Below are 24325 nucleotides of genomic sequence, written 5' to 3'. Positions count from 1 at the left end.
GCTTCTCCGGCCATCCCTTTCGCTCCGTCGCCGACCTTCGTCTCCTCTGCGCTCTGGCCGTTCGTCGGTCAAGCCACTCTTGCGCTTTCCCGTCCTCCTCGTTTTTACCTCCACTCCGTCCGTCCATCCACCCCGCTCTATCTCTCCCCTCCATCCACCCTCCATCCATCCTCCATCCGCCATCCGCACCCACTGTCCTTGATCGCTGCTCCGCTGGATATCTCTGTCCGAGTCCTCTGCTTCGTAACCCTCGCTGCTTCCTGCTTTTCTCTATACAACCCTTCCACCACCTCTCTCCCTTCTCTCTCTCGCCCTCGCTCTCTCCCTCCCTTTGCCCATGTCGGACCTGCGTCCCCCCAAGACCAGCGACGAGTTCGCTTACCGGGCATTCGGCTTCTGTCGACAAGTCCTCTCCCAAACCAAGCAGCACATCTTGGCCTCGCAATCCCGGTCGGCCGCTGCTCAGCCCTCGGCCTCCATGGCCTCGTCCCAGACCTTAGCCGACTCCAGCCTTGGCGACTTCAACTGCGGCTCCTCCCACTCGAGCAGCCTCCACTCGCCCGACGCCATCGATGAGGACGACCGAGAGAATCCGCTGGGATTCTCCCACATCCAGCCGGCCCTGCCCTCGTCGCTCTCGGCGTTGCTCAACGACATTGAAAACGCCATCGATGTCTGCTCCATCGGCATCTCGCTGCTGCCGCCTCCGTGGACCCAAGCAGCTCGGGATGCGCATCCGTCCAACCCACTCGCCCACAACAACCACAACCACAACCACAACCATCACTCGGACGAAGGCGAGCTGGCCCTGCCGCTACCGCATCACCCCTCCGCTGGAGCTTTGGCTGCCACCCAGCCTTTCCCGAACCCATCTCCCTTGACCCCGCCCCATCAGCTGCATGACCCGCCGCTCGACCCCCGTGTCCTGTCGCAGCTGTCGCAGCTGTCTCCGCTTGGCCCGGTGCACCTTCCGGCTCCCGGAATCGACCAGGCCATGCTGCCCGTGGCAGAGACACGACTCGTCAGGAAGCAACGCAAGGCCATTGCCATTCCCTTCGATGTTCTCGACCGCATCTTCATCCATGTCGTCGGCACCGATGCCACCCAGACCCTCTACAACTGCTGCCTCGTCAGCCACGGCTGGAACGCCGCCGCATCGCCTGCTCTCTGGCGGTTCCCGGAAATCGCCAACGAATCGACCCTCTCTCGTCTCCTCTTCTCCAGCTTCACCAACCGTCGCCAGCCCTCGCTTCTCTATGCCCCCGGCTCCTCCCCCGCCAGCAAGGTCTACTCTCTGACTCAACACATCCGAGTCCTGGACCTCTCCAAGATCGAACTCCAGGAGCCCCAGGACTCGGCCGTGCTGCGGCTCCTTGCCCAAAGCACAAAGAACCTCAAGTGCCTCAAGCTCGCCTCGCCCACGCCGCTGCAATCCACCACCCTCTCCTACATCTTCGACACCTGCAGCAACCTCGAATCCTTCATCTGCCGCCGCACCGTCGTCGAATTCACTGCCCCCAACGTCGACCCGACCTCGCTGACCTCCATCTACGATATCCACCCTACCGACGAGGCCTTCTTTGCCGGCCTGGCCCGTCTGAAAAAGCTGGACTTTTGGGGAATGCGCACCAAGATAGACCACCAGAAGGATCATGCCTTCTTCCGCAAGGTCGGCTCCTACATCGGCCCCAACCTCAAGCAGTTCAACCTCACCGATGTCGAGGATGGCTCCGACGAAGCCATCAGCGGCGCCCTCAGAAACGCCCATTCGCTGGAAAAGCTGTGGCTGCAGCTGAATCGCGGCCTCACAGGCGAGCAGGCCCTGCCCTTCATCGCCGCCAACTGCCCAAAGCTCCAGTTCCTGTCGCTCATGGGCTGCTCCAAGCTGCGTGATATCGGCGTGATCGACATGACCCGGCTCATTGGCCACCATCTGCAAACCCTCTGGCTCGACAGCTCTCCCATCACCGACAGCTCTATGCACGCCATCACCAACCAATGCACTGCCCTCAAGACCCTCTCCATCGCCAAAGCCTTGATTGCGAGCGAAGACACCATCACCCAGTTCATCCTCATCCGCGGTAAGCAGCTCAAGGCCCTGGGTTTGCGCAAGGTCAAGGTCGTCTCCAATGCAACTCTGCAGGAAATTTTGAAGCACTGCCCGCAGCTCGAGGAGCTCGACCTCCGCAGCTGCGAACTCATCAAACGCGAGGAGATCGAGATCTTTGTCCGCCGCATCCAAGTCGGACGGTCACGTTTGAGAAGCCATGCCAGGCTCGCAGCCTCCTCCAACGGCGTGGGCCACCACGCACGCCTTCCGCCCCTCGTCTTTCTCGACATTGACACCCGATGGCCAACCGAGTTCCAGAACGAGATCAAGCGGGCCATTCCTGGCCAGAAGGTGTATCTGCCCGACCATATCTGCAGACGCATTCACAACCACGGCTAAAGCCCATGCCATTGGTGTCTGAACAAGACAATATCCACCATGTGTATGAACAGTCGAGAAGATGCAACAGTGAAGCAAGAGTCAAGGAAGCAGCGAAGGAATTGGCAGCAATCGAGGCAGTTGTAAAGGAACAGAGTTTCCTGCCCCCTTCACCAAACAAGATAGTAACGAATCGGTCACCAAAGAAGACAGAGAGAAGTAACCTCCTCCTCCTCCTCCTCCTCCCCCCCCCGCCTCAAACCGCCCACGCCTCCCTCCCCCTTCCTATTTGAGCAGCTTGAGATTTGCGTTCTATTTGTGTTTCCATCCCTCTCTTCTTTTTTCTTAGTCTTTCGCAGCCTTCACAGACCCAGCCCAGGATTTTGGCTGAACTCACCGAATGATTCATTAGGAAGGGGATCAAATGAGCGTGTTGATCATGAGATACAATGCTCACAGATCGAAACGGGACACTTTGATATCTTTTTTTTTTTTTGAGACCGACTGTTATTTTATTTTTTCTTTTATTTTCTTGTTCTTTTTTCTTCTTCTCTGGATCCTGAATACACACCCACATACGTCACCCTTCATTGCTGGGATGGCCGTCAGGGCACCCTGTTCTGGGCCAAACCGACGCGCTTTCACAGGCAGATCCCGGCGATTCTAATGACCCCAATGATCCCAACGATTCCAATGATCCCAATGATCCGAATAGACCGATGGCCAGCAATATTGGTTGTGTCGCTCGTCGAGCCCATGACGCGGATTATTCGACAGAAAGCACATCGATATTATACAAAGGGAGAGAAACAGGGGAGGGACGAGACAGCGACACACGGCCTGGACAGTGGATGTTGTTAGAGGATATGCTCGAGTTGCCGGCAAAGTCGGAAACCATTCAAGCACGGAATCAGGTCATCAAGGCAAGCACGGGCAGCGTCAAGGGTAACGCGGCTGCATTCAAAGCTGGATCGCCACGGCCCGAAGCAAATTTTACATCCGGATGTGCATGTCGATGGGCCTGATAGCCCCTCGTGGCTCCTGGGGGGAGGGTTCCCTATAGCTTAGATGCAAACGTGACTTGCTCCGACCGCGGTTTAGCGTCAGTCATCGCGCCTTCAACCGAGTCCGTGGGTTCAGTCGACGGTCCCGTCAGCGCAGGGGAGCGTGTCACATCCGACATGACAGAGCCAGCGCCAGGGATCGAGAGCACGCTCTCGAGAACCTGCCAGATACGGTCCGCAAAGACAAAGTCGATCTCCTTCTTGACGTGCGCTGGGATTTCTTCGAGATCGCGGCGGTTGCGCTCAGGCAGCACGATTTTGCGGATGCCGCCGCGATGTGCGGCCAGTACTTTCTCCTTGACTCCGCCCACCGGCAGGACCTGGCCGCGAGCTGTGATCTCGCCCGTCATGGCCGAGCGCTCCGACGCGAGCGACCCTGTGAGCAGAGACACCAGCGCCGTGACGATTGCAATGCCAGCACTGTGAACGTACCGTCATGCCGTGAGCGCGAGCAAGGAAACGAAGGAGCAAAGTGAATCGCCTGTCGGGACACCACCAGAGGTTGGACGCATGCAGACCCGCTCACTTATGTCTGGCTGAAAGCTACCTCCGGCGTTTTCGCTCGACACAAATGATGCGCGCATGCCCAAGCACTGTCGGGATCGCCGCCAGCACAACGCTTTAGCCGCGAGGTGCACGTTGTCGCTCACCTTGGGCCGTCCTTTGGAGTGGCGCCGGCTGGAAAGTGAATATGCACGTCGAGCTGATCGAACTGGATGCTTGAGTCAACCCCAAGCCGAGGTGCATTCGCACGCACCCACGTCAGTGCAAGTGTCGCCGATTCCTTGATAACATCGCCGAGCATGCCTGTGAATAGGCAAGAAATACGTTGCACTGGGTAAGTTAATCCGTTGCGACTTGTCGATGATGGTGCTCTGTCGCGTTTCCAAACCGAACAATAACGCAGTCGACCATCGTGCGGATCGTAGGCACTGCACAAAATGCGAGCTCTTCTATCAAACGAATTCAGGCGAGGGTATGGGAGAAAGAACGCAAAATCGTCATTGTGTGCACATCCATGTACCTGTCAGGATCAGGTTGCCCTTGCCTCTCATCTTTGTTGCTTCCACAAACAACAGGCTGCCGGCACCATCTGATGTCCATGCCAGCCCGGTCGCGACACCGGGGATCGACTTGCGCTCCGCGACTTCTTCAACAAAGATCTCAGACTGCCCAAGCACATTCCGGCATTGTTCGTGACGGCAAAAGAAGAACAGCGTTACTTTGGGGATTCAAGAGCACAAGGCGACCGAGCGCGACCCACATGGCAGCGAGCTCTCCAAACATTCATCAGTACCACTTCACTGATATGGACAGGGATAACGAACTTTCCCAAAGAACTGCTGTTCTCACACGCACAGTTCGAAACTCACTCCCAGAATAGCAAGCACGCGATCGGGGTCGATTCTATGCAGTCCTGGGCCCGTCTGTGATTGCGTTGTCGTTGCGCCTGCAGACCGAGCGCACTCCAGTGCCAACGCTCGACAGACACTGGCAATCTGTCGGTCGAGACCGCGTACTCCGGATTCGCGCGTGTAGCCTGTGGCGATCTTGAAGAGGGCCGGGTCGGTAAAGACTACGTGCTCGGGGACGAGTCCATGGGCCGCGAGCTGCTTTGGGACGAGATGATGTTTGGCGATTGAAACTTTTTCTTCGAAAGTGTACCCTGAGAGTCGAATGACCTCCTGTTGTCAGAAGCGGGAGGGTACACCGGAGGATGTGGATGTCAGTAGCTGCGAGCGAGGCGCTACCAGTGGTCGTGGTTGAGAGTACAGCTATCCAGGCCATGCGCTCGGCGTACCATGCGATCCGCCAACGGCCCTGGAATACTCTCGAATTCGTTGGCCGTGGCTATGAACATCACATTCGACAGGTCGAAGGGCATGTTGAGGTAGTGGTCGGTGAACGTGTGGTTTTGTTCGGGATCAAGCACCTCGAGCAGGGCTGATGATGGGTCGCCCATAAAGCTCTTGCAGAGCTTGTCGACTTCATCTGTTCAGAAGGAGGCGGTCAATAAGGATATGGTTGAATGGCAGATGCACACGGCCGGATGAAGCCCCGAGTGACGATGGCAAGCGAAAGTGCGAGAGTCTGGGGCGGGCGCTCTGTGCTGGTTCGTGTGGACTGGGGGGGGGGAGCATCGAAGCTCGGCCGAAACCACACCACCCTACCAAGCAAGATGACTGGGTTATTGACCCCGCATCGCTTCATCCCCTGAATAATCTTGCCGGGCATGGCGCCCACGTACGTTCGGCGGTGTCCGCGGATCTCGGCTTCGTCGCGAATGCCTCCAAGCGACAGGCGATAAAACTTGCGGCCCAGGGCATCTGCGATGGACTTGCCGAGACTCGTCTTGCCGACGCCAGGGGGACCAACAAAGCAGAGTATCGGGCCCTTGAGGCTATTTTTGAGCTGCCGGACCGCAAGATACTCCACGATGCGTTTCTTGATCGGCACGAGGCCGTGGTGGTCATGGTCCAGGATCGACTGTGCACGCTCGATGCTGAGCTGATCCGGTGTCGAGTGGGCCCACGGGAGGTCGGCCAGCCACTCGAGGTACGACCAGCACACCTGGTACTCGGCCATCGAAGGGCTCATCTTTCTCAGGCGAGCGAGCTCGCGCCTGGACACCTTTTCGGCCTCGGAGGGCAATTGCGCCGCCTCGATCCGCTTGACAAGGTCCTGTAGGTCTTGTGGGCCACTGCCGTCGTCTTCGCCGAGCTCCTTCTTGATTGCCACAAGCTGGAGACAGTGGTTGCGTCATTCAAAGTGCCAGTGACGACGGTATAGAGATCATGTCGCCGCATGAGATCGCCAGAAGTCGCGTTAGAAGTCGAGTTCGTGCGCTTGGCGGATACCACAGATCAAACACATGCAAACCCTGCGCAGCCTGATCTAACATGGACCCTCACAGCCTCGGTGATACTGCGAGACTTACCTGCTGACGCAACAGGAACTCGCGCTGCTGCTTGCCAAGGGTCTGCTCGATCTCAGACCGAACCTTCTGCGATATCGTGGTCTTCTGGATGTGGCGGACCATGTGTCCGAGCACGAGCTTCATGCGTTCCAGGACATTGGTGGTCTGCAGCACCTCGAGCTTCTCGGCATGCGACAGCGGCAGAGCATTTGCGAATATATCAGCGAGGGTTCCAGGCGAGTCTTCCAGGTCAGGATCGATGAGTCGCTCGGGCTTCAGGGCACCCTGGGGCTGAGAAAGTCGTTCGAGGAGCTCTGTTGTGAAACCAGTGACAACGGAGGGTCAAGACGGAGTCCAAATGCTCGCGGATATCGAGATCCGCGATGATGCCTCGGCTGCCCCCTCAGGCAGCCAAAGCAACGGCGACAGTTAGATCACCTCGATTGCCGCCCATGAATGTCAACAAGATTAGCGAGTACTCACGCTTTGCGGTGACAGAGATCTCAGTGCTCAGTTTCTGAAAGTCGCCATAGAGCCGGTCTCCGGGTTTGGGGATATCTGTTCCAGGCCAGCAGCAGAGCCGGACGGTCCAAAGAGGAAGACACATGCTCTTGGATATTAGAATACGATGGGACCCACGCCCCAGCCCAGCCCAGCCCAGCCCAGCCCCGCTGATGATACTCACGGTCGCGAAACAACACTGCCGACGCTTCCAGATGCGGTTTGGTCCGAGTGAACTTTTCGATCTTGATCCTCACAGCGACTTTTAGCCACGACGCGTTCAGCACGATCGAAGCACACCCCGGCCGCCAGCAGTCGCGGGTGCCGATGACGATATGGGTGATGGTACCGACAATGAGGTTAGTGGCGGCAGCGACAAGAGAGTATGGAGCTCCCGCCTCGGCACTCGTAGAACTTCAGAGCCAATAACGGCATCCGTGCCCGCTCCTCTTTCTACAAGATCAGTGATAGCTACAGCGCCGGCGATATCGAGACATACGATCCACTTCCAGACGATGCACGGTGACTGGCTTGCGGTCCAGAAGAGGTGCCGAACGCTTGATGTGCGAGACAACTCGGCCGGCGACACCCCAGTCAAAGAGAGCGGAGGGATCAACCTGTATCGAGCCATCCAGGACGATTTTGAGATCGTTGTTTGTCGACGAGCTCGTCTTGAGGGGTACAAGCCCAACCCATCTCTCTTGCGGATAATCAATCGCTGAGTCTGGGCTGGAGATGCGGCTGCGGCTGCGGCTGCGACTGGGCGAACTCGGCGGCTGGGTCAGAAGCGACCCCAGCAGCGGCTGATCGTCCGGCAGCACAACTGTCAGGACAAGCGAGATGCCAGGCAGGAGAACGCCCCCATTCTGGATCGGGACGATGGGCAGAGCCAGCACCGACATTGGAGGCAGCACAGGCTTGAGAGTCATTGGATGAGCCTTCGGTCTCCCGGCAGGATTGCAGAGAAGCGACGATGGATGAGCAGGGATCGGGATGGATCGGCGGAGGCTCTGCCGGATACGAGATGCAGGTTGAGTTGGACCAGGCCTTGGGTGCTCGGCACAGGAAGGAAGGAAGGAAGGAGGGGAAGAGCAGACACGGGCCACCATCCCACAGACATGTGCTTTCGGAGCTGGGCTGGCTCTGGTCATGCTCTGCCATGCGCTCTGCATGGGCGCCGGCTGCACACAGCCATGGGCATACCGAAGCCGCAATACGACACCCGTGCCGTAGGATGCTGTGATGGGCCGTGGATACATGCAGCCTCGCCCGCAATGCAAGGCGGACCCGAACCACCACGCTGGCGGATGCACCAGCGAGAAGCTCCTCGGTGGATGCGTTCTCGCCCGTGTCGCATGTTCTTGGCAAACTGGGGTCAGGCGGCTCTGCCACGTCCGTCTTGCACCCCCGTCTTGCGTCCCCGTCTTGCGTCCCTCATCCTGCTCGCACCCATCTTAACTCTAACGGCACCGGCACCAGCACTAGCACCATGTTTAGGTGGTTCGAAACCAAGCCCTCTGGCCCGATTTATGACTTGCTCGGTAAGTTTAGCCCCGCATCTGTCTCCACAGCCAGTCCCCGTCTCCATCGAATCCACTCCCGATTGTGCCCTGGTCGTCCTTGCCACCCTACAGCGAATGAAGCTGCGGCTCTTGCCTCTACGCCGATGGCATCTATATCGCGCTGGCGCCAATCGGGCTGGCTTCGTCTGTATTGTCCTCGCATTCCATCGCCAGCATCGACTTGGTTTCTAACGGTTGGGGGCATGTCTGTATATCGATGCACCGGCAATCGCCCTGTCGCTCTTCGCAGCTACGGCCACCGACTCTCGCAATGCTGAAGTCGACTGGGTCCCGGCCTACGCGGTGCTCGAGCAAGTTCAAGAGAGTCCTGAAGGGTATGGCTGGCCTGACCACCCCCCCCCCTCCATCGCATGCAGTCTTGACGCCGCCGCAAACCTCGGCTCTTTCGCCCGGTCGCTCTTTGGACGGCTGTCCTTGATTTGCTCATACATATCGTGTTGGGTATGGGCTGGATATAGACCCAGCTTGGCTGCCAAAGCCATCCGCTTCCTCTTGTTCTCGTCGGACCCAGGTATGTCTCTCGCTGTCATTCTGCGCCATCTTGCTGCTCTCTGAAGCGCAAGGGCGAAGCTGGCTCGTTGCTGAATGAGCTGTCTTGCTTACGGTGGCTTTCTTCTTTCTACAGTGGTGGCAAGCAACACCATCGATGTCCTCAACATGTTCATGACAAACGGGCCACAGCAGCTCAAGCTTGAGTATATCAAGCCCGACTTTCAGAAGAATTACAGCCGATTCATCGACCGACAGGTAAGCGCCTTGGTGTCTATGCGGGATGTTATGCGGGATGCGAGCCAACGGTCCTCATGCATCCATACCTTGTTTCGGCCGATCCTGCTGCGGAACAGGCCTCCAACAGAGAAAATATCTTCAAGCTGCTCTTCTACATCGGCTCTTGGCTCGACAAGCTCGAGGATCCCTTGATGTCCGAGGAGCTTGGCCAGTACTGCAGCAGCCTTGCGAGCAAAGGTGGGTTGTACCATGCTGCCGAGGTGCCTCCTTCGCCTGTGGTCTGGAACGGTTAACAACAGAGGCCACCGCATCGATCGCGTTTTTCGCTCACATTGAATCGGGTTGTGGCTTATTCGCTCGCATTGTGGATTGCGTTGACTGCTGCACCACCAGGAATTCGCATCCCAAGATCGGCCCAGGTAAGGGTCTTGTCGGCAAACTGCTTTCGAAATGATGCGGGCTTCCTTTTTTTTTTTTGCGACAGTGGCTCCAGTCAGCAGTAATGACTGTGTGGCTCTTCTGCTTACTTCGTGCACGATTCATCAGGAGACGGTGTTTGTCACCGAGGGCACTAGCAACATCCCCGATCGATCTAGTTCTGTAAGTCGACAGCGTGCGCTTGTCCATCTCCCCAGGTGTGTCGGGGCCGAAGATACTGGCTCCATGGGTTCCTAACTTGGCAGCCCAAAGATGTACAAAGGGAACTGACAGGGCGGCCTGTCGCGCTATAGATCCAAGTCGATCCGGCTCGTGTCGACCACGATGTCGAAACGACCATGAGCCAAATCCAGGTTTTTGACGAGGCCCTCAACTTTGCGGATCCCGACCAAGATCTCTCAACCAACGAGGTTATACAGGTCAGTTTGTTGATGAACCCGGTGTACGATCCCATTGCCGATACTGGTGCTGGCGCCGGCGCTGGTGTTGATGTGCAATCTGTGGTGAACGAGGATGCTCCATTTCCCCAGATTGGCTTTGCATCATGCCAGCGCGCGCTCATTTAGCCTGCCCCAAACCTCTCCAAAACAATCAACACCAGGAGTTCTACGCGCAATTGGTCAAGTCCCGCGATGATATTGCGAACGTGATTCCGAGAATCATGGATGACACGATTGTCGGTTAGTAAATGCAGGCGACGGGCCGCTGTTGAGACCCTCTGCATGGCAATCAGGGTCGGCAGCCCTCGTTGACAACCCGGCAACTCAATACTGACAAATCTGTCTATACCCGACACTTGGGGGGTGGTCCTGACTGATCAAGCCAAGCTTATCGGCGCCAATGAGGCGATCGCTGGTGCCATCAACCGGTATCAGAATGCTCTGGACCAGCGCAACGTGGAAAAAATGAAGAAGATCTCGGAGCGGGAATACGAGGCCGAGGTGGGCTCTTGCTTGCCTTTGTCAGTTGCACGCTTCCGCCGGTTGGCTCTGCTGAACAGACAAGTGACTTTGATAAGAGCACACACGTGCTCCATACTGTGCTAACTGTGCTAACTCTGCTGTGTATGGGGGTGGTCCAAATGGCAGGCGATTCAGAAGCAGAATGAGATGCGGTAAGTCAGACGGCCGGCTGTCCTGTTGCTCGTGCGTGCGTTTGTTTGGAACTGCAGTTACTGCCGCTAACGAGCTCGGACCTTGTTCTGATGTGCAGAGAGCTGGAACAAGTCTTTGCGCTCGGTGAGTGAATGGACACCACATCCGTGTCAGCAACGGCCATTCCCCGTTTTGGCCCGTCGCTCACCCTGCAACGATGGGCGATGGGCCTATTTTATGGTGTCGTTGATTTTGCCGTTGTGCCAGACATGCACTCGATACTTGCCTATATCACTGCGCTAATTTGCGGTATATTCTGCGGGTCATTCTTGCGCGCCAGATGCTAGCGCTGCCCAAGGCAGCCAAGGAGTTGGAAGCTCGGGTCTAGGAAGCCTCGGCATCGACTTTGGGGCTGGCTCGCTCGGCTTTTCGAGTGCAAGCGAAAACGCTGTCGGTAGCTCGGCTTCCAGCCAGATCAGCCCTTTCGACTCATCGTACGTCTCGGTCACGAAGGAACAGGCCACGGGCACCCCAAGCGGCTTGGGGAGCAGTTCATCGCCGAACACGCGCGACCAGCGGGTGATTGCCGAGGAGTTTGACCTCGTCGAAGAATTCGAGGGTCCGCCGGTGGTATCCGAGAAAATGCTGGGGTAAGCCCGCACAGACTGTGAGCCGCGGATTGCACGGCTGATGGAAACTGCGAGGGCAGATGGAGTAGAGTCAATATCAGTGCATGTCCGTGTGTGCGGCTGCAATCTCTGGGTCAGTGGCAAACGATACTGACGCTCCACACGGCGATGTTTGGCTTGTGCCTTTCAGCAAACGACGTGCCGAGTGAGACCAGCAGCGATACGATCGATCCAAGCCCGCGCCGATAATGCCCGCTTCATGACGAAAGGAGCGGGGAATCCCGTCGCCATTCTGGGTCGCATGGCCATTCTATTTTTTTGATTCGGCACTCATATTTTGTACAAAGCAAACATGTTTTCCTTGGGCCGTCCTTCACGGAGACATTCTCAGTCGTTCAGCGAGGCGCTGCTATTTATGCTGAGAGCTATGTCGATGTGCGAGTCACCAAGAGAATCAAAGAAACCACACTCCCTGCAAGTAGTGGCATTTGGAGAGGCCTTTGGAACGAGGATCAATCACGATGGTGGTGTATTGTCGAGATCGATAGCAGCGTATTCTGGGGGACGGTGAGAATCAGGGCTCGATACAATCAGGTCGTGCGGGTCCAGTGCTCTCGGTGGGGGTCTTTGGTGGCCCGACGCTGCTCTGCCATCGAGCTGGAGCCCCGCTCACTGATGTTGAGCTTCGCGCCGAGAAAGAACGCGCCCAATGCGTTCCAGCGCCAACTGCATGATGCTCCAGTCCTTGGCGAACAGGATCCGGAACCATCCTTCCTCGTCCGCAAAGAAGGCAGCACCGTAGGCGATATAGACACCCTCATCAAGCAGCTCCATCCAAAGCTGGGTTTCTCGCGGGCTTGGCTCATACCGAGCAAATGGACTCGACGGCGTCCACGCCACCCTCGAGCCAGCCCCAGCCTCGCTGGACTCCGGACCGAGCCACTTGGAGAGGTTGACCCATACAAAGAACCCAGCGTTGGCGGGCAGGAATGGGATATGGTGGGACTGCAGAAACCCGGCCACTTTGTCGTACGAGTCCTTGATGCGCAAGTTGCTTTCGTCCAGGAATTGATCGACCCGGGGACGATCGCGAAGGAAATTGGTCCACAGGTGCTGGATGTAGTTGGGCGTCGAAGCAAACGTACCAAAGCAGCCGGCGGCCGCAATGACATCTGGATTCAAGGAGCTGCATCGAAGGTTTGGCGGGTTTAATGAGTGAGCATGAGCATAGAGGGAATTGAGTGATTGCACTCGGCAGTGGCTGGCCAACGGATAGGGGATGGATTGGCTCGACATAGAAATGTTTGTGGATCATATCCGCGAGCGAGGAGTTTGAGACGGTCAAAACGAAGTGATCGGGTCGTTCTTGGCACAGCACGACACACGGAAACCTACATGACTGTGGCCAGACGCATGCCACTGACCCCAAAGTCCTTCGACATGGACCAAATGAGATGCGTGCGCTGGGGATCAGGCAGATCCGACATCGCGTAGACGCTCGTGAAGGGCGGAAGATTGTCGTCTCCTTCGCGGATGGTGAGCGCGTAGACCTCATCCGAGATCACCTCCATGTCGTGGCTCTGAGCAAACAGAAGCATCTCCATCAGCTGCGTTCGGGAATAGGTTTGGCCGAGGGGGTTGTTTGGGTTGCAGATCAGCAAGACCTTGGGCACGATGCCGCGGCCCTTGGACTCGGCGTAGCTTCGCTCGAGATCGGCGGTGGTGATCTGGAAGCCGTTGGATGCGTATGCGGGGACGCGAATCGGGACTGAGTCTGTCCCAACACTGCAGTCGGGGTGGAACCCTCCGTAGTACGGTGCTGGGGAGACAGCGGGTGGGTTGGGCTGGAAGTCAGTCTGTCTGGTGATGTTGCAATGCCGCCTCGCCAAGCACTCGCCGCGGGAACCGAGGCAGAATCTGGACAGCCGCCATTGCACCGACTTACATGGGATCATCACGCCTTCACCGGCATCGCAGAGGATCATACTGAAGACGCTGATGGCGGTCGTGGCGCCGTTTACAATTTTCATGTTGCTGTCGTTGAGCTTGTGGTGGAGATTGAGCTTGCGGTTGAGCAGGTGACTGATTTCCGACCGAAGGGCTCGGGATCCGTTGAACGAGGACCCATCTGTACAGCCGCGGAGGGTGAGGATGCATGAATTGAGAATGGGTTGAGCTGGAAGATGGGTGGGGGCGCATTGGGACCAAAGCAAGCTCGGGAAAGTCGGACCAAGCGAACATGCGCCCAGCGCAGCTGATCACGGATAAATGGGCCCTGAGACTCACAGGTGAGATGCGATGCGTTGATGCCTCCAGCCTGGATCTGTGGCGAGTTGAGCTTTCATGGAAGACATGGGTGGTCCGGATGAATATTAGCTGCGCGAGGGGCGAGCAGATGTGCAGCGCAGGAGGACGGGATGCATGTCCGGGACGCAGCGCATGCTAAAAGATGTACCTCGCTGACCAGGGTCGGGTGCATGACCTCGTTCTCAGCGGTGCCGAGGTTGATGATACCGCCGCGGTTGTGCTCGACATGGAATGGGTTGCGCGAGACCCGCTCGAAGGCAGCGACCAGCAGGTTGGGCGTGTTGACGGCCCGGAGGGCTCTTGCCGAGATGGGCATGGCTGGACAGGGCAAGCGTGGCTGGCGAAGCGAAACCTGGATGGCAGCGGGTTCTGGCTGGCGGATGGAGACGCGGCGCCATGGAGGACAGGGCTGGCGTGGCGCACGCACACACACGTGTCTGTGCTGCGCACACGGGATGCGCAGCGGTCGGAGTCGGAAGCCCCGGCGCGGCACGGCCGGAACGCCCGCTCCTGTGATCGCCCATGGTCTGGACGCGGCGCCGCTGGGAGTGCTGGAGAGCCTTCCCACGGCCGCGGGGCTGTCTTCTGGGCGCATCCGGCCAGGAGAGCGCCTTGTTGCCGGCCAGCATGCCGGGCGGCTGCCGGCCTTTGTGCCCGGTGGCGTGCCGCGGCTGCGTCCGTGTGGGGCGGAGCGGGCCGGGGGTGGTTCGCCGGGGGAGGGCTCGCTTGGGGGTGGTTCGTCTCGGGGACGGGGATGGGGGTGGGCGCCCGTCGGCCGGTGCGCCCCCTCTCGCCGCGGGTATATCTTGCCTCGCCGATGCCCCGTCTGGTCTCGCCAAAGCCGAGACTGCATACCTGCCCTCTCTGCCTCTCCGATCGCCGACCCGCTGCAGCACCAGAGTGCCTCGGGCCCTGACCAGCCGCCCATTCCCACTCCCGATCCTCAGTCGCCGAGCCCTCGAGCTCCTCCCGTTGCCTCGCCGGACCGTCGCGCTTCCATCCCTCTCCGCAAACGCTCTTTCTCTCGTCTCTGACAACTCCCATGCTTTCTCAGCTCGCCAAGATGGCTTTCCCGTCGCGGGGCCTAGCCAACCGCCTTCGCTCGGTGGCCCGGCCGGTGACGATGCGTATGCGCCTCTATCACTACGATAAGGATGTCTACGGGTATCGAACCCCTCGTCCGTTTGCGCTTCCGGATTGTAAGTGCCTCCTCTGGCCTCTCGTTGACTCTTCCGCAACCGGAGATTCCGAGATTGCCTCCCGACTTTGTCTGCGATCGTGCCTGTCCAAGATCTGTGCGGTCTCACTCCAAGCGCCATGCATGGCCAACAGCAACCCGATCCATTTCAGAGTACTAACGCCCTCCCGATACCGTTTGCACTGCCTTTCGTCCGTCATCCCGCAGACTCGCCCTCGGAGCTTGCCAATCGTGTCCAGAATGCAAATTTGCTGCAGCTCGTTCAGGCTTTCCGAGAATATGGTCACCGCAAGGCGCACCTCGATCCGCTGGGGCTCTTGTCGGAAGAGTATGTGCCGTCGCTGCAAGACACCGCGATCGCCTGATTTGTCTTGCTACCTTCATTGCTGAGGCGCTGTCTTTGACATCTCACGAAGCACATTTCACCACCGAGTACTCTCCTCGATCAGCAAGGAGAGCGGCAGTGCCAGGGCGCGAGCCGACGGCACTCTCGAAGTGGTCGCGAACCCGCTTTTTGTTGGATCTCTTTGTTTCGCAATGATGCCAATTCCCTCCCCCACTTCGTTGACAGGTCGGTGCCCGAGCTCGATCCAGCTCGCTACGGCATCCCCGAAACGGGGACCCGATTCTGTCTCGACGGCATCCTCCATGTCGGGCAGTCGAACGACCCCAATATCTCGCGCGAGAGTGCAAGCATCGAGCGTATCTTGGCTCACCTGAAGGCCTCGTACAGCAGCCGCATCGGCTTTGAGTTTTGCCACATTCCAGTAAGTGTCCTGAACAGCAGATATGTGACAACCACGTTCTGCCTTTGCTGGCTATTATAGGCCATCAATCTGCTCAGACTCTCGCTGCCCTCATGGACGCTCTGTGGCTGTTGGGTACATGCGCCTGTGGCTGTTGGGTGCATGCGCCTGTGGCTGTTGGGTGCATGCGCCTGTGGCTGTTGGGTGCATGCGCCTGTGGCTGTTGGGTGCATGCGCTATATTCACTCTGCTCTCCATACCCCTCTCACTCATCCTCGCAGTGCCCAAGCGAGCAGAGATGGTTTGCCCAGTACATTGAATCGTACCAAAAAAAGCAGTTCTCTGATCAAGAAAGGCTCCGCATCTACCAACTCCTCACGAAATCAGAGGTGCGCTTCCTATATCTGCCCGGCGGCAGATGCTCTAGCTGCCTTGATTGATCCGGTTTCCCACAACTCAATCTCAGCACAGTGGTAACCAATCACTCTTTCAACGCTCTCATGGGCTGCCAGGTGTTTGACCGGTTCATGGCCAAAAAGTTCCCCAACGTCAAGCGCTACGGGCTGGAAGGTGCAGAGAGCATGATGATTGTTCTCGATACACTCCTGAGCGACGCATCCAAGGGTATGTCCATCCTTGTGCTGCGCTCCATGGCTCTGCAGACTCGGCAGCAGCGAGGCGAACAAGCTACGTCCACACTACTTCACTGCTGCATTTCTATGCTACCTCGTTTTCATGCCGATTCGAGGCCATCTCATGCTCGCTACTCTGTGTGCTCATGTATTGCACCGCCGAATGACTATGCCGATGCTGCTGCTAATGCCGATATCGTCGGCACCCGCTCTGTTTTGTCCAAATTTCTATAGCCGGCATCGTGGATGCAATCATTTGTATGCCCCACCGCGGTCGTCTGAATCTGCTGACCGACATCCTCCGGTTCCCTCCTGCGGCCCTGTTCCACAAGGTCAAGGGCAACTCTGAGATCCCTGACAACCTCCCCGCCATTGGTGATGTTCTTTCCCATATTGGTAGGTACCTCGCTCCACCAGCTCAGGGACGCTTGTGTCTGTGGATCGCCGAATGTGGGATCGCCGCTGAATTCAATGAAACTCGCTTTGTATTCTCGTGGCGAAACGTCATCAATCCGCACCACCGCAGGAACCTCGGTCGATCTGGACTATCAGGGCGAAGACCCTATCCACGTTTCCTTGGTCCATAACCCGTCGCATCTTGAGGTAAGAGCACAAACACTTATTGGCGCTCTGGCTGGGCTTGACACAAATACTACTAGTTGATCGTCGCATCATGAGGGGATTCCAGGATCTCTCAGTCTCTTTGCTTTTGAGCCAATGACCTCGTCGCTGAATCTCCTCCTCCCTCCCCCACTATCTACTTGTGGTTTTGATTCCCTTGAATAACACATGGTCACCGCATGGGCTACCACTGCTCGTATTTTCCAAACAAGACCGCCAATCCTATTGCTCTTGGCAAGGCTCGAGCACGCCAAATGCATCTCTACGATTCTGGAACCGAAGGACAGACGTGCTCTATCGGCGACCGAGTCTTGTGCGTCCAACTTCACGGCGACAGCGCTTTCACGGGCCAGGGTGTCGTCACCGAGACCCTGGGACTATCGAATCTACCTCACTTTACTGCTGGCGGCTCGGTGCATCTGATTGTCAACAACCAGATCGGATACACCACCCCAGCCATGAACGCCCGCAGTACCATCTACACGTCCGACATTGGCAAAATGATCAACTGCCCCATCATCCATGTCAATGCAGACTTCCCCGAGGTGCGTGATAGATTCCCTGGACGTGAGATAGAGATGATGCAGTCCGCGTGGGTGAAGCGTGGAAGCTTGGCTGTATTGAATAGACAGATGAGCTGTATCTACAGCGGGCTCGGACTGACCTTTAAGTTTATCATTTGCCAATTTTCGATTCGACACCACCACCACCACCACCACCACCACCACCACCACCATCATCATCATCATCATCATCATCATCGTCATCGTCATCGTCATCGTCATCGTCATCGTCATCGTCATCGTCATCGTCATCGTCATCGTCATCGTCATCGTCATCGTCATCGTCATCGTCATCGTCATCGTCATCGTCATCGTCATCGTCATCGTCATCGTCATCGTCATCGTCATCATCATCGTCATCGTCATCGTCATCGTCATCACTACCAAACAGGAAGTTGCCTATGCCACCTCGATTGCACTTGACTACAGAAACAAGTTCAAAAAGGACGTGATCATTGACTTGATTGCCTACCGACGCATGGGCCACAACGAACTTGACGAGCCTGCGTTTACCCAGCCAATAATGTACAAGAACATCCGCGCCAGAAAGAGCGTGCCGATTCTCTATGAGGAGCGCCTGATTGTGAGTTCTCGACTCTCGTCGGGCCTGCATTTCGTTTTGCCCCTGACTGCCGTTATTATTTTGCTTTGCCGTTCCTCCGATATCTCCTGGGTTGCATACTGACTCAAACTGTATCTATGACAGGACAAAGGCGTCATTGGCAGCCGTGCAGAGGTGGATGAGTTCCGACAGAGATATTTTGACGAGCTCGATGCCGATTTGAACCAGAGCTATAACTTCCAGCCAAAGGTAGGCGGCCTTTGGCCAATGTAGCCACGAGCGGCCTTGCAGACGCTCTCTTCTGAAGAATAGGCCAAGTCTTGGATAACCGACTGATTGATGTTGCCCTTCGTACTTACCCAGGCTGATACCCTAGAGGGAAAGTGGAGCAGTATGATCATGCCCACGGAAGCCGTTGTGCAAATCGACACTGGTAGCGTATAACGTACCCTTTTCTCGTGTGTGCCGTGTATGATACACCCCGCATTTGATCGCCAGAGCGGGGCAGGCAGCTATGACGCACACAAGTCCCCGCCACGGTACTTTGACGTTGATGTGGCATATAAGTGTTCAGTTGGTCCGCAAGCATACGCTCATATAGTGTTCCTATCATTCGTGAAGTCGTCGAGCACCAAGATCGTATGGGCCCTACGACTAACTCCCCCGGGCTCTCCTCTTTGCAGGTGTCGATCACGATACTCTCAAGTACATTGGTACACGCTCAGTGACTCTGCCTGATGGCTTTGTGAGTTGACTCACGCCTCGCATTCCACTGTGCTGCTGGGTTAATTCGGCAGGAGTGGGCTTCGGATGAGGAGCAGCAACGCAATTCTGCCGCACGAGTCATCGTTCATCCTCTGGATGATGGAAGAGTCTCTCTATTGCCGGTAGTATCGGCGGGAGAGCGGAGCCGAAATCCCAGTGGCAGTGAATGTGACGTCGCAGACTAAGAAGTGTGAATTTCCACGACTGAAGGTCCCCCATTCAAGACTCAAAAAGTTCCACATCGACCCGAGAATCAAGAACATTGAACAGAGCCAGGGCCTGGACTGGGCCACGGCCGAGGCTCTTGCCTTTGGTAGTCTCCTGATGGAAGGCAAGCACGTGCGTATCTCGGGTCAAGACGTTGGCCGAGGAACCTTCTCGCAGCGCCACGTCATGATGGTGGACCAAGAGACGGAGCGAACCGCCATTCCCCTCAACAAGCTCTCCGACAGCCAAGGGCACATCGAAATTGCAAACTCGTCGCTCTCCGAGTACGCCGTGCTAGGCTTTGAATACGGCGTTTCGTGGGAGACCCCCGACCGCCTGTGCATCTGGGAGGCCCAGTTTGGCGACTTTTTCAACGGCGCCCAGATCGTGATTGATACCTGCCTTGCCAGCGGCGAAACCAAGTGGCTGCGTCAAAGTGGCCTTGTGATGCTCCTTCCTCACGGGTACGATGGAGCAGGTCCCGAGCATTCGAGCTGCCGAATCGAGCGATTCCTGCAGGTATGTAGACCCTGCTGTGAGACGAACGAGCAGGCGACTTTGGTCAACCAAGGGCTGCAGACGAGTGGGCATGGGCAAGAAGTAGCATGTGAGACACTAAGCATTGAGTGGCTTGGTGACAGTTGGATGGGGACTTTGACTATCAAGGCCTCCCCTCCGTTTCCTGCTTCATATTATTGTGTCGTAGCTGGCGACTGTTGGAGCATACCGGTCTTACCGAGGGTGCTTTGGGACCGGCACTGACGCTGTGCCATCCATATCTGAACAGCTCTGCGACCACAAGTACAATGTGTTGGATGACAGCACGCCTGACAATCCCAACATGCATGTCGTCAATGTGACCACTCCAGCACAGTATTTCCACGTCCTCCGCAGACAGGTACGCTGATGCCCGAAAGCCAGACATGATCGTCAAGCGGCTGCTCCTTGATGAGTGTTGATAGGATTTGGATGGGTCTACATGCACAAGTGCTGCTTCCCGGCCCCAAAGGCGCCTACTGGATAGGTGCCGAATTGAATGGATGCGACTGAGCGGTCAGAGTAGCTCCGGGTAGGGCAACGAGCTGGCGCCGATGGTCTTAACCTGGTCGCTGACGGATGACTCGCTAAACTGAATTGCTTGTAGATGGCTCGCAACTTCCGCAAGCCACTGATCGTGGCCGCCCCCAAGATTCTACTGCGGCACCCGGCTGCTGTCTCCAAGCTCCATGAGATGGAGCCCGGAACGACCTTCCAGCCGGTTCTCGATGACCCCACGCTCCCGGATGGCCAGCACGGCGAGGTGAACAAGGTTGTGTTTGTCTCGGGCAAGCTTTACTACGATCTTGTCAAGGAGCGGGCGAGCCGTGGACTCGATAAGAACGTCAGTCTGGTCCGTCTCGAGGAGCTCAATCCTTTCCCAACGGCGCATTTGAAACGCATCGTGGACAAGTACCGCAGCACTGCCACTCAGTGGTTGTGGGTCCAAGAGGAGCCCGAGAATCAGGGCGCGTTTCCGTTTGTTGGACCCCGTCTGGCCCAACTGCTTCCGAACCACATCGTAAGTGACGTTATGTGGGATGGAGGCCTGCACTGGCCGAGGAGCGCGACGAAATCGAGGAAGAGAAGGAACATGGGTGGGAAGATTGATCCCACGAGCGACAAAATGAAGTGACCTTGTCGGCACCGGATGAAGGCAGAGACTGGTATCGAAATGCAGCGTTTATGGGGCACGGCTTTGCTAACGCCCTTTCTGGTGATCACGGCACACCCTCGATAGCTCAAGTACCATGGACGCAAGGCATGCGCCGCCCCTGCCGTGGGTATTTCCTCTCGCCACAAGAAAGAGCAGGAGGAGGTCGTCAAAGGTGCATTCTAGACGTGTTCAGCGGCACTTGGCAAGGACGCGCTTTGGAAGCGCTCCGGCGGTGCTCGTCAATACAGCGTTTCCAAAATGAAACGGGACACCCCGTTTTGAGCCATGCCAGGGTTTTTTTCTGGAACCCGAATACACCCACCCACTCATCGCATTCATGGCCAAACACAGCACCCTCGATTTCCGCATCGCTGCACTGCGGCCGGTGGTGTTCACTCGGAGGCTGCCAAAGTGATCTGTTCTATTTCTTATGGCATAATTAGACGCATGCCATCGCATACTACGCTGACAAATGGGTTGCAGAGTCTACATCCCCTCAGTCTGTTTATGAAGTGATTGATGGATCTGATCTCCACCACTCTCGCACTGGCAAGGTCGCGGAGCAAAGCGCAGCCGTCGTGGTCAGCCGGCCTTGGCGGATCCAATCCAGTGTCCTGCGCGACACGCGACGGCGCGGTGCCTTCCTTTTTGGGCGGCGCAGCCGATGCTGGATGACTGACGATGCGACTTGCTATTTCTTGGGACGCCAGCCGTTCGAGGGAGAGGACGCTGGTGCAAGCCCAGATGCAAGCCCAGATGCAAGTGCGAGCAGGACGGCGACGAACACTGCCCGGCTGCCAGAGACATCATGGCCAGCGCTAGCATCGGTTCGGGAGAGGGGAGCAGAAGCTGGAGCGAATGCCAGAGCAGAAGTCTGGGGTGATGCCAGAACAGAAGCCCGAACAGAAGCCGGAACAGAAGCCGGAACAGAAGCCGGAACAGAAGCCGGAACAGAAGCCAGAGCGGATGCCAAAGCAGATGCCTGAGCACGCTGAATCCAACTCTGTACGGCTTCTGGCTGGAATGTTCATGCAAAGGGGCCAAGGTTGGGCCAAAGGATTCGTCTCGCTCGAAGACAAAGTTGCTCTGCAGAGAAGCGAGTGGGCGAGCGGGTCTTCCCGAAACCGCCTCGATCATCGCAGCGGTCCTGACAGAGCCCAATCGCCCAGCGCCGACCCGGACCTACGTTGGCCTGGACGAATGTTGGCCTGGGCCAATGTCGCCTTTGGCTCAATGTCACCCTGTACAAGCGTCTTTGCCCTCGACCAAGCACAACCAACAGGCCGCGCCCCATTGGCCCCCGCCCCGAGCCCCCGCCTGACCGGCTGGCGGCTCCCGTGGCCCCGCCGCCCTTTCCTCCCATCCTCCGTGCTGGTGTGCCTCCGGCTTCTGCTCGCTGCCTTCCCTGTCTGTTGCTGCTGCCGCCGCCAAGCACCCTGGTTGTGTCTGTCACTCGCTCTGACTGCCCCCCCCCATACGCTCGCCCATGACCGAAACCAAGTACACCTCGCTCTCCGGACGGGTCCGGCTGACCAAGAACTACCAGTCGCTCCTGCTCTTGGCCTGCGTCGTCATCTTTGTGGTTCTCTTTTCCGTTTGTAAGTCTCATGCTTCCTGTTTGCCGGTGCCTCCAGGGCACTGGCGGCCTTGACTTCATGCCGCTTCGACACCAGCGCCCTGTTTCTAACCAGAGCTCGTCTCCTCCCTCTCTCTTCTCCATTGTCTCCTACCTCTTGTTCCGTTGCTGCTGGCCCAATGTCTTGTCCAGTCACTCTTTCCGGAGCAAGCACAGGCTCCTCGGCCGCCCAAGTCACGGCCCCGAAATCTCTGTACGCCGAGACTGGCCCTTATGTGTGCGAACATCACTATACCGCCAAAATTCTGGTCCATGAGCCGCTGGTCATGAGGATCGACAACTTCCTGTCCTATCGCGAGGCCGACCACATTGTCGAGCTGGCTCGCCCACGATTCCAGCGCTCTCCCGTAGCCTCCTCCAACGGCGACAGCGTCCACGAAGCCCGCACCTCGTCAACTGCCTTCCTTGGCAAATCGCATGACGATGTCATCGCTTGCGTCGAGGAGCGTGCGTCGATGCTAACCTCGTTCCCCGTCAATCACATCGAGGTGGGTTGAGCCCTGACCTTCTTCGCAGCTGGAATGAGTGGCCGTTTGCCTTATCTCATGGCTCTTGCATGAAGGAAGTGGTCGCGCAGGGTGTGCCAGTGGATGCAACGATGCTGGTCCCTGACGAGGTTTAAGGAAGGAGCCGAATTGATCTCGGCGATGGCTCGATACGATTCAACCGTAGAACAAACGCTAACCTCTCGTTTGACGTTTGCAACATCCGATAGTCTCTCCAAGTAGTCCACTACGCCAAGGGTCAACGTAAGTGCCCCAGTTATCCCAGGAGAAGATGCCAGTTCGAGTTCCTCCCCCTCCCACTGGCGCTGTTGGTGTCGGTCAGTCGGCCGAATTGGCGATAGTGTGGAGCCTCGACATACCGCACACACAGTCACCATTGTCTAGCAGCAACGGCAGCAACGGCAGCAGTATGGCAATCTCACGTAATCCCTCTTTCAGGCTATCTCCCTCATTACGACTACTTTGCAAAGAGCGACCCGGAGGCATACAAGAAATACACTGCCAACGGCGGCCAACGGGTCATCACCATCTTCGGATACCTGAACGAAATCTCGTCGAACCCGCCGGAGGAGTGGATCGCCGAGAAGGAGAAGGAAGGCGCCAACATCACTGAGCTGATTGCAAAGGGCACCGGTGGCCACACCTTCTTCCCCGAGCTCAAGCTCAGCGTCTACCCCAAGAAGGGCAGCGCCGTTCTGTTCTTCGATATGAACGGCAAGGGCGAGGAGGACCCCATGACCCTCCATGGCGGCATGCCGCCAGAGTGGGGTGAAAAGTTTGGTCTGAACGTCTGGATCCGACAGCGTGAGATTGTCTAGATGCCAGTCTCTCGTCCTCGTTAGTGGGCTCGCTATGCCATTAGTGTTTGCCGTCGTTGAGCAGCTCCACGGCCAAGTTTGAGTATTTGATCCCCTTGATTTTGAAGTCTACCTCTAACCGAAGCGAGACACCCTATTTTGAATCCTGCGTGCCACTTTTACCTGGGTGTGAATACACACCGACCGTGACCAAACAGTGTGCCCAAGAGAACCAGCATTGTGCTCGCCATTCGGAATTCCTGATGCATACAAGGGGGAGGCATCCATCGAGCACTTGGAAACTTGATCTTGGCGTCGAGAAGCCACAGAGCTGTCCAGAGAGCCAAATGTATGTAGCATCTCAAGAGGGTGCTACCCAAACCAACAACAGTTGATAGCTGATGTGAAGGAACGCAACTGGACACTGCCCTGCTTTGTTTGGACGGTGGTCATTGAATGCCCATACAGAATATGTGATCTGGTGACTTCACAAGTGCCCGGTGCAGTTGTGAATCCGAGAAGTCATGAAAGGGGAGAACACCGCGCTGGAGGTACCACTCCGCTGGCGTAAAGCTGGCCACAGAGTTATCGACCCTATTGACCCTCGCGAACCGCTGTGACTGTGGGATGCGCGGAAGCCGTCGTCGATGATGCTCGCGGGTTGGCTGCCACAGATTAAGCCTCCCAGTCCAAGCTGCATTGGCACAGA

General features: G+C 57.1%; 6 protein-coding genes across 6 annotated transcripts; 4 read left to right on the top strand and 2 right to left on the bottom strand.

The window, feature by feature from the left end:
* On the top strand, positions 1-2650 carry BJ171DRAFT_203760 (uncharacterized protein). The gene has a single exon (XM_053106285.1). The coding sequence runs from the start codon at positions 338-340 to the stop codon at positions 2447-2449; it is 2112 nt and encodes a 703-aa protein (XP_052963511.1). The 5' UTR covers positions 1-337; the 3' UTR covers positions 2450-2650.
* A 595-nt stretch (positions 2651-3245) lies between these two features.
* BJ171DRAFT_203777 (Lon protease C-terminal proteolytic domain-containing protein) lies at positions 3246-7720 on the bottom strand. The gene is made up of 10 exons (XM_053106286.1): positions 7528-7720; positions 7095-7172; positions 6893-6967; positions 6431-6723; positions 5664-6234; positions 5294-5484; positions 4866-5177; positions 4517-4661; positions 4143-4299; positions 3246-3912 (listed from the first exon to the last, which is right to left on the bottom strand). The coding sequence occupies exons 1-10, from the start codon at positions 7604-7606 to the stop codon at positions 3486-3488; spliced, it is 2328 nt and encodes a 775-aa protein (XP_052963510.1). The 5' UTR covers positions 7607-7720; the 3' UTR covers positions 3246-3485.
* Positions 7721-8273: 553 nt separating this feature from the next.
* On the top strand, positions 8274-11885 carry BJ171DRAFT_517828 (uncharacterized protein). The gene is made up of 14 exons (XM_053112181.1): positions 8274-8451; positions 8723-8807; positions 8952-9004; positions 9119-9240; positions 9339-9459; positions 9616-9641; positions 9769-9822; positions 9954-10079; positions 10262-10340; positions 10483-10601; positions 10749-10774; positions 10873-10898; positions 11095-11404; positions 11574-11885. The coding sequence occupies exons 1-14, from the start codon at positions 8400-8402 to the stop codon at positions 11590-11592; spliced, it is 1218 nt and encodes a 405-aa protein (XP_052963509.1). The 5' UTR covers positions 8274-8399; the 3' UTR covers positions 11593-11885.
* BJ171DRAFT_517827 (pyridoxal phosphate-dependent transferase) lies at positions 11886-14047 on the bottom strand. The gene is made up of 5 exons (XM_053112180.1): positions 13839-14047; positions 13670-13721; positions 13329-13511; positions 12779-13202; positions 11886-12569 (listed from the first exon to the last, which is right to left on the bottom strand). Exons 1-5 carry the CDS (start codon positions 14004-14006, stop codon positions 12053-12055), a joined length of 1344 nt encoding a protein of 447 aa, XP_052963508.1. The 5' UTR covers positions 14007-14047; the 3' UTR covers positions 11886-12052.
* A 772-nt stretch (positions 14048-14819) lies between these two features.
* Positions 14820-20860, top strand: BJ171DRAFT_427566 (thiamine diphosphate-binding protein; the record flags this gene model as incomplete). Its single annotated transcript, XM_053107812.1, has 16 exons — positions 14820-14889; positions 15096-15216; positions 15460-15655; positions 15916-16023; positions 16147-16258; positions 16501-16662; positions 16793-16869; positions 17100-17432; positions 17842-18033; positions 18157-18261; positions 18397-18445; positions 18696-18757; positions 18988-19503; positions 19772-19882; positions 20129-20542; positions 20762-20860. 16 exons carry the CDS (start codon positions 14820-14822, stop codon positions 20858-20860), a joined length of 2727 nt encoding a protein of 908 aa, XP_052963507.1.
* Positions 20861-22077: 1217 nt separating this feature from the next.
* On the top strand, positions 22078-23865 carry BJ171DRAFT_517823 (uncharacterized protein). Its single transcript, XM_053112179.1, has 4 exons — positions 22078-22275; positions 22446-22801; positions 23029-23062; positions 23258-23865. Exons 1-4 carry the CDS (start codon positions 22164-22166, stop codon positions 23635-23637), a joined length of 882 nt encoding a protein of 293 aa, XP_052963506.1. The 5' UTR covers positions 22078-22163; the 3' UTR covers positions 23638-23865.
* The last annotated feature ends 460 nt before the right edge of the window (positions 23866-24325 follow it).

This window comes from Polychytrium aggregatum (genome assembly GCF_025602895.1).
Source record: "Polychytrium aggregatum strain JEL109 chromosome Unknown BJ171scaffold_39, whole genome shotgun sequence".
NCBI lineage: Eukaryota > Fungi > Chytridiomycota > Chytridiomycetes > Polychytriales > Polychytrium > Polychytrium aggregatum.
This window is presented reverse-complemented; position numbering and strand designations above follow the sequence as displayed.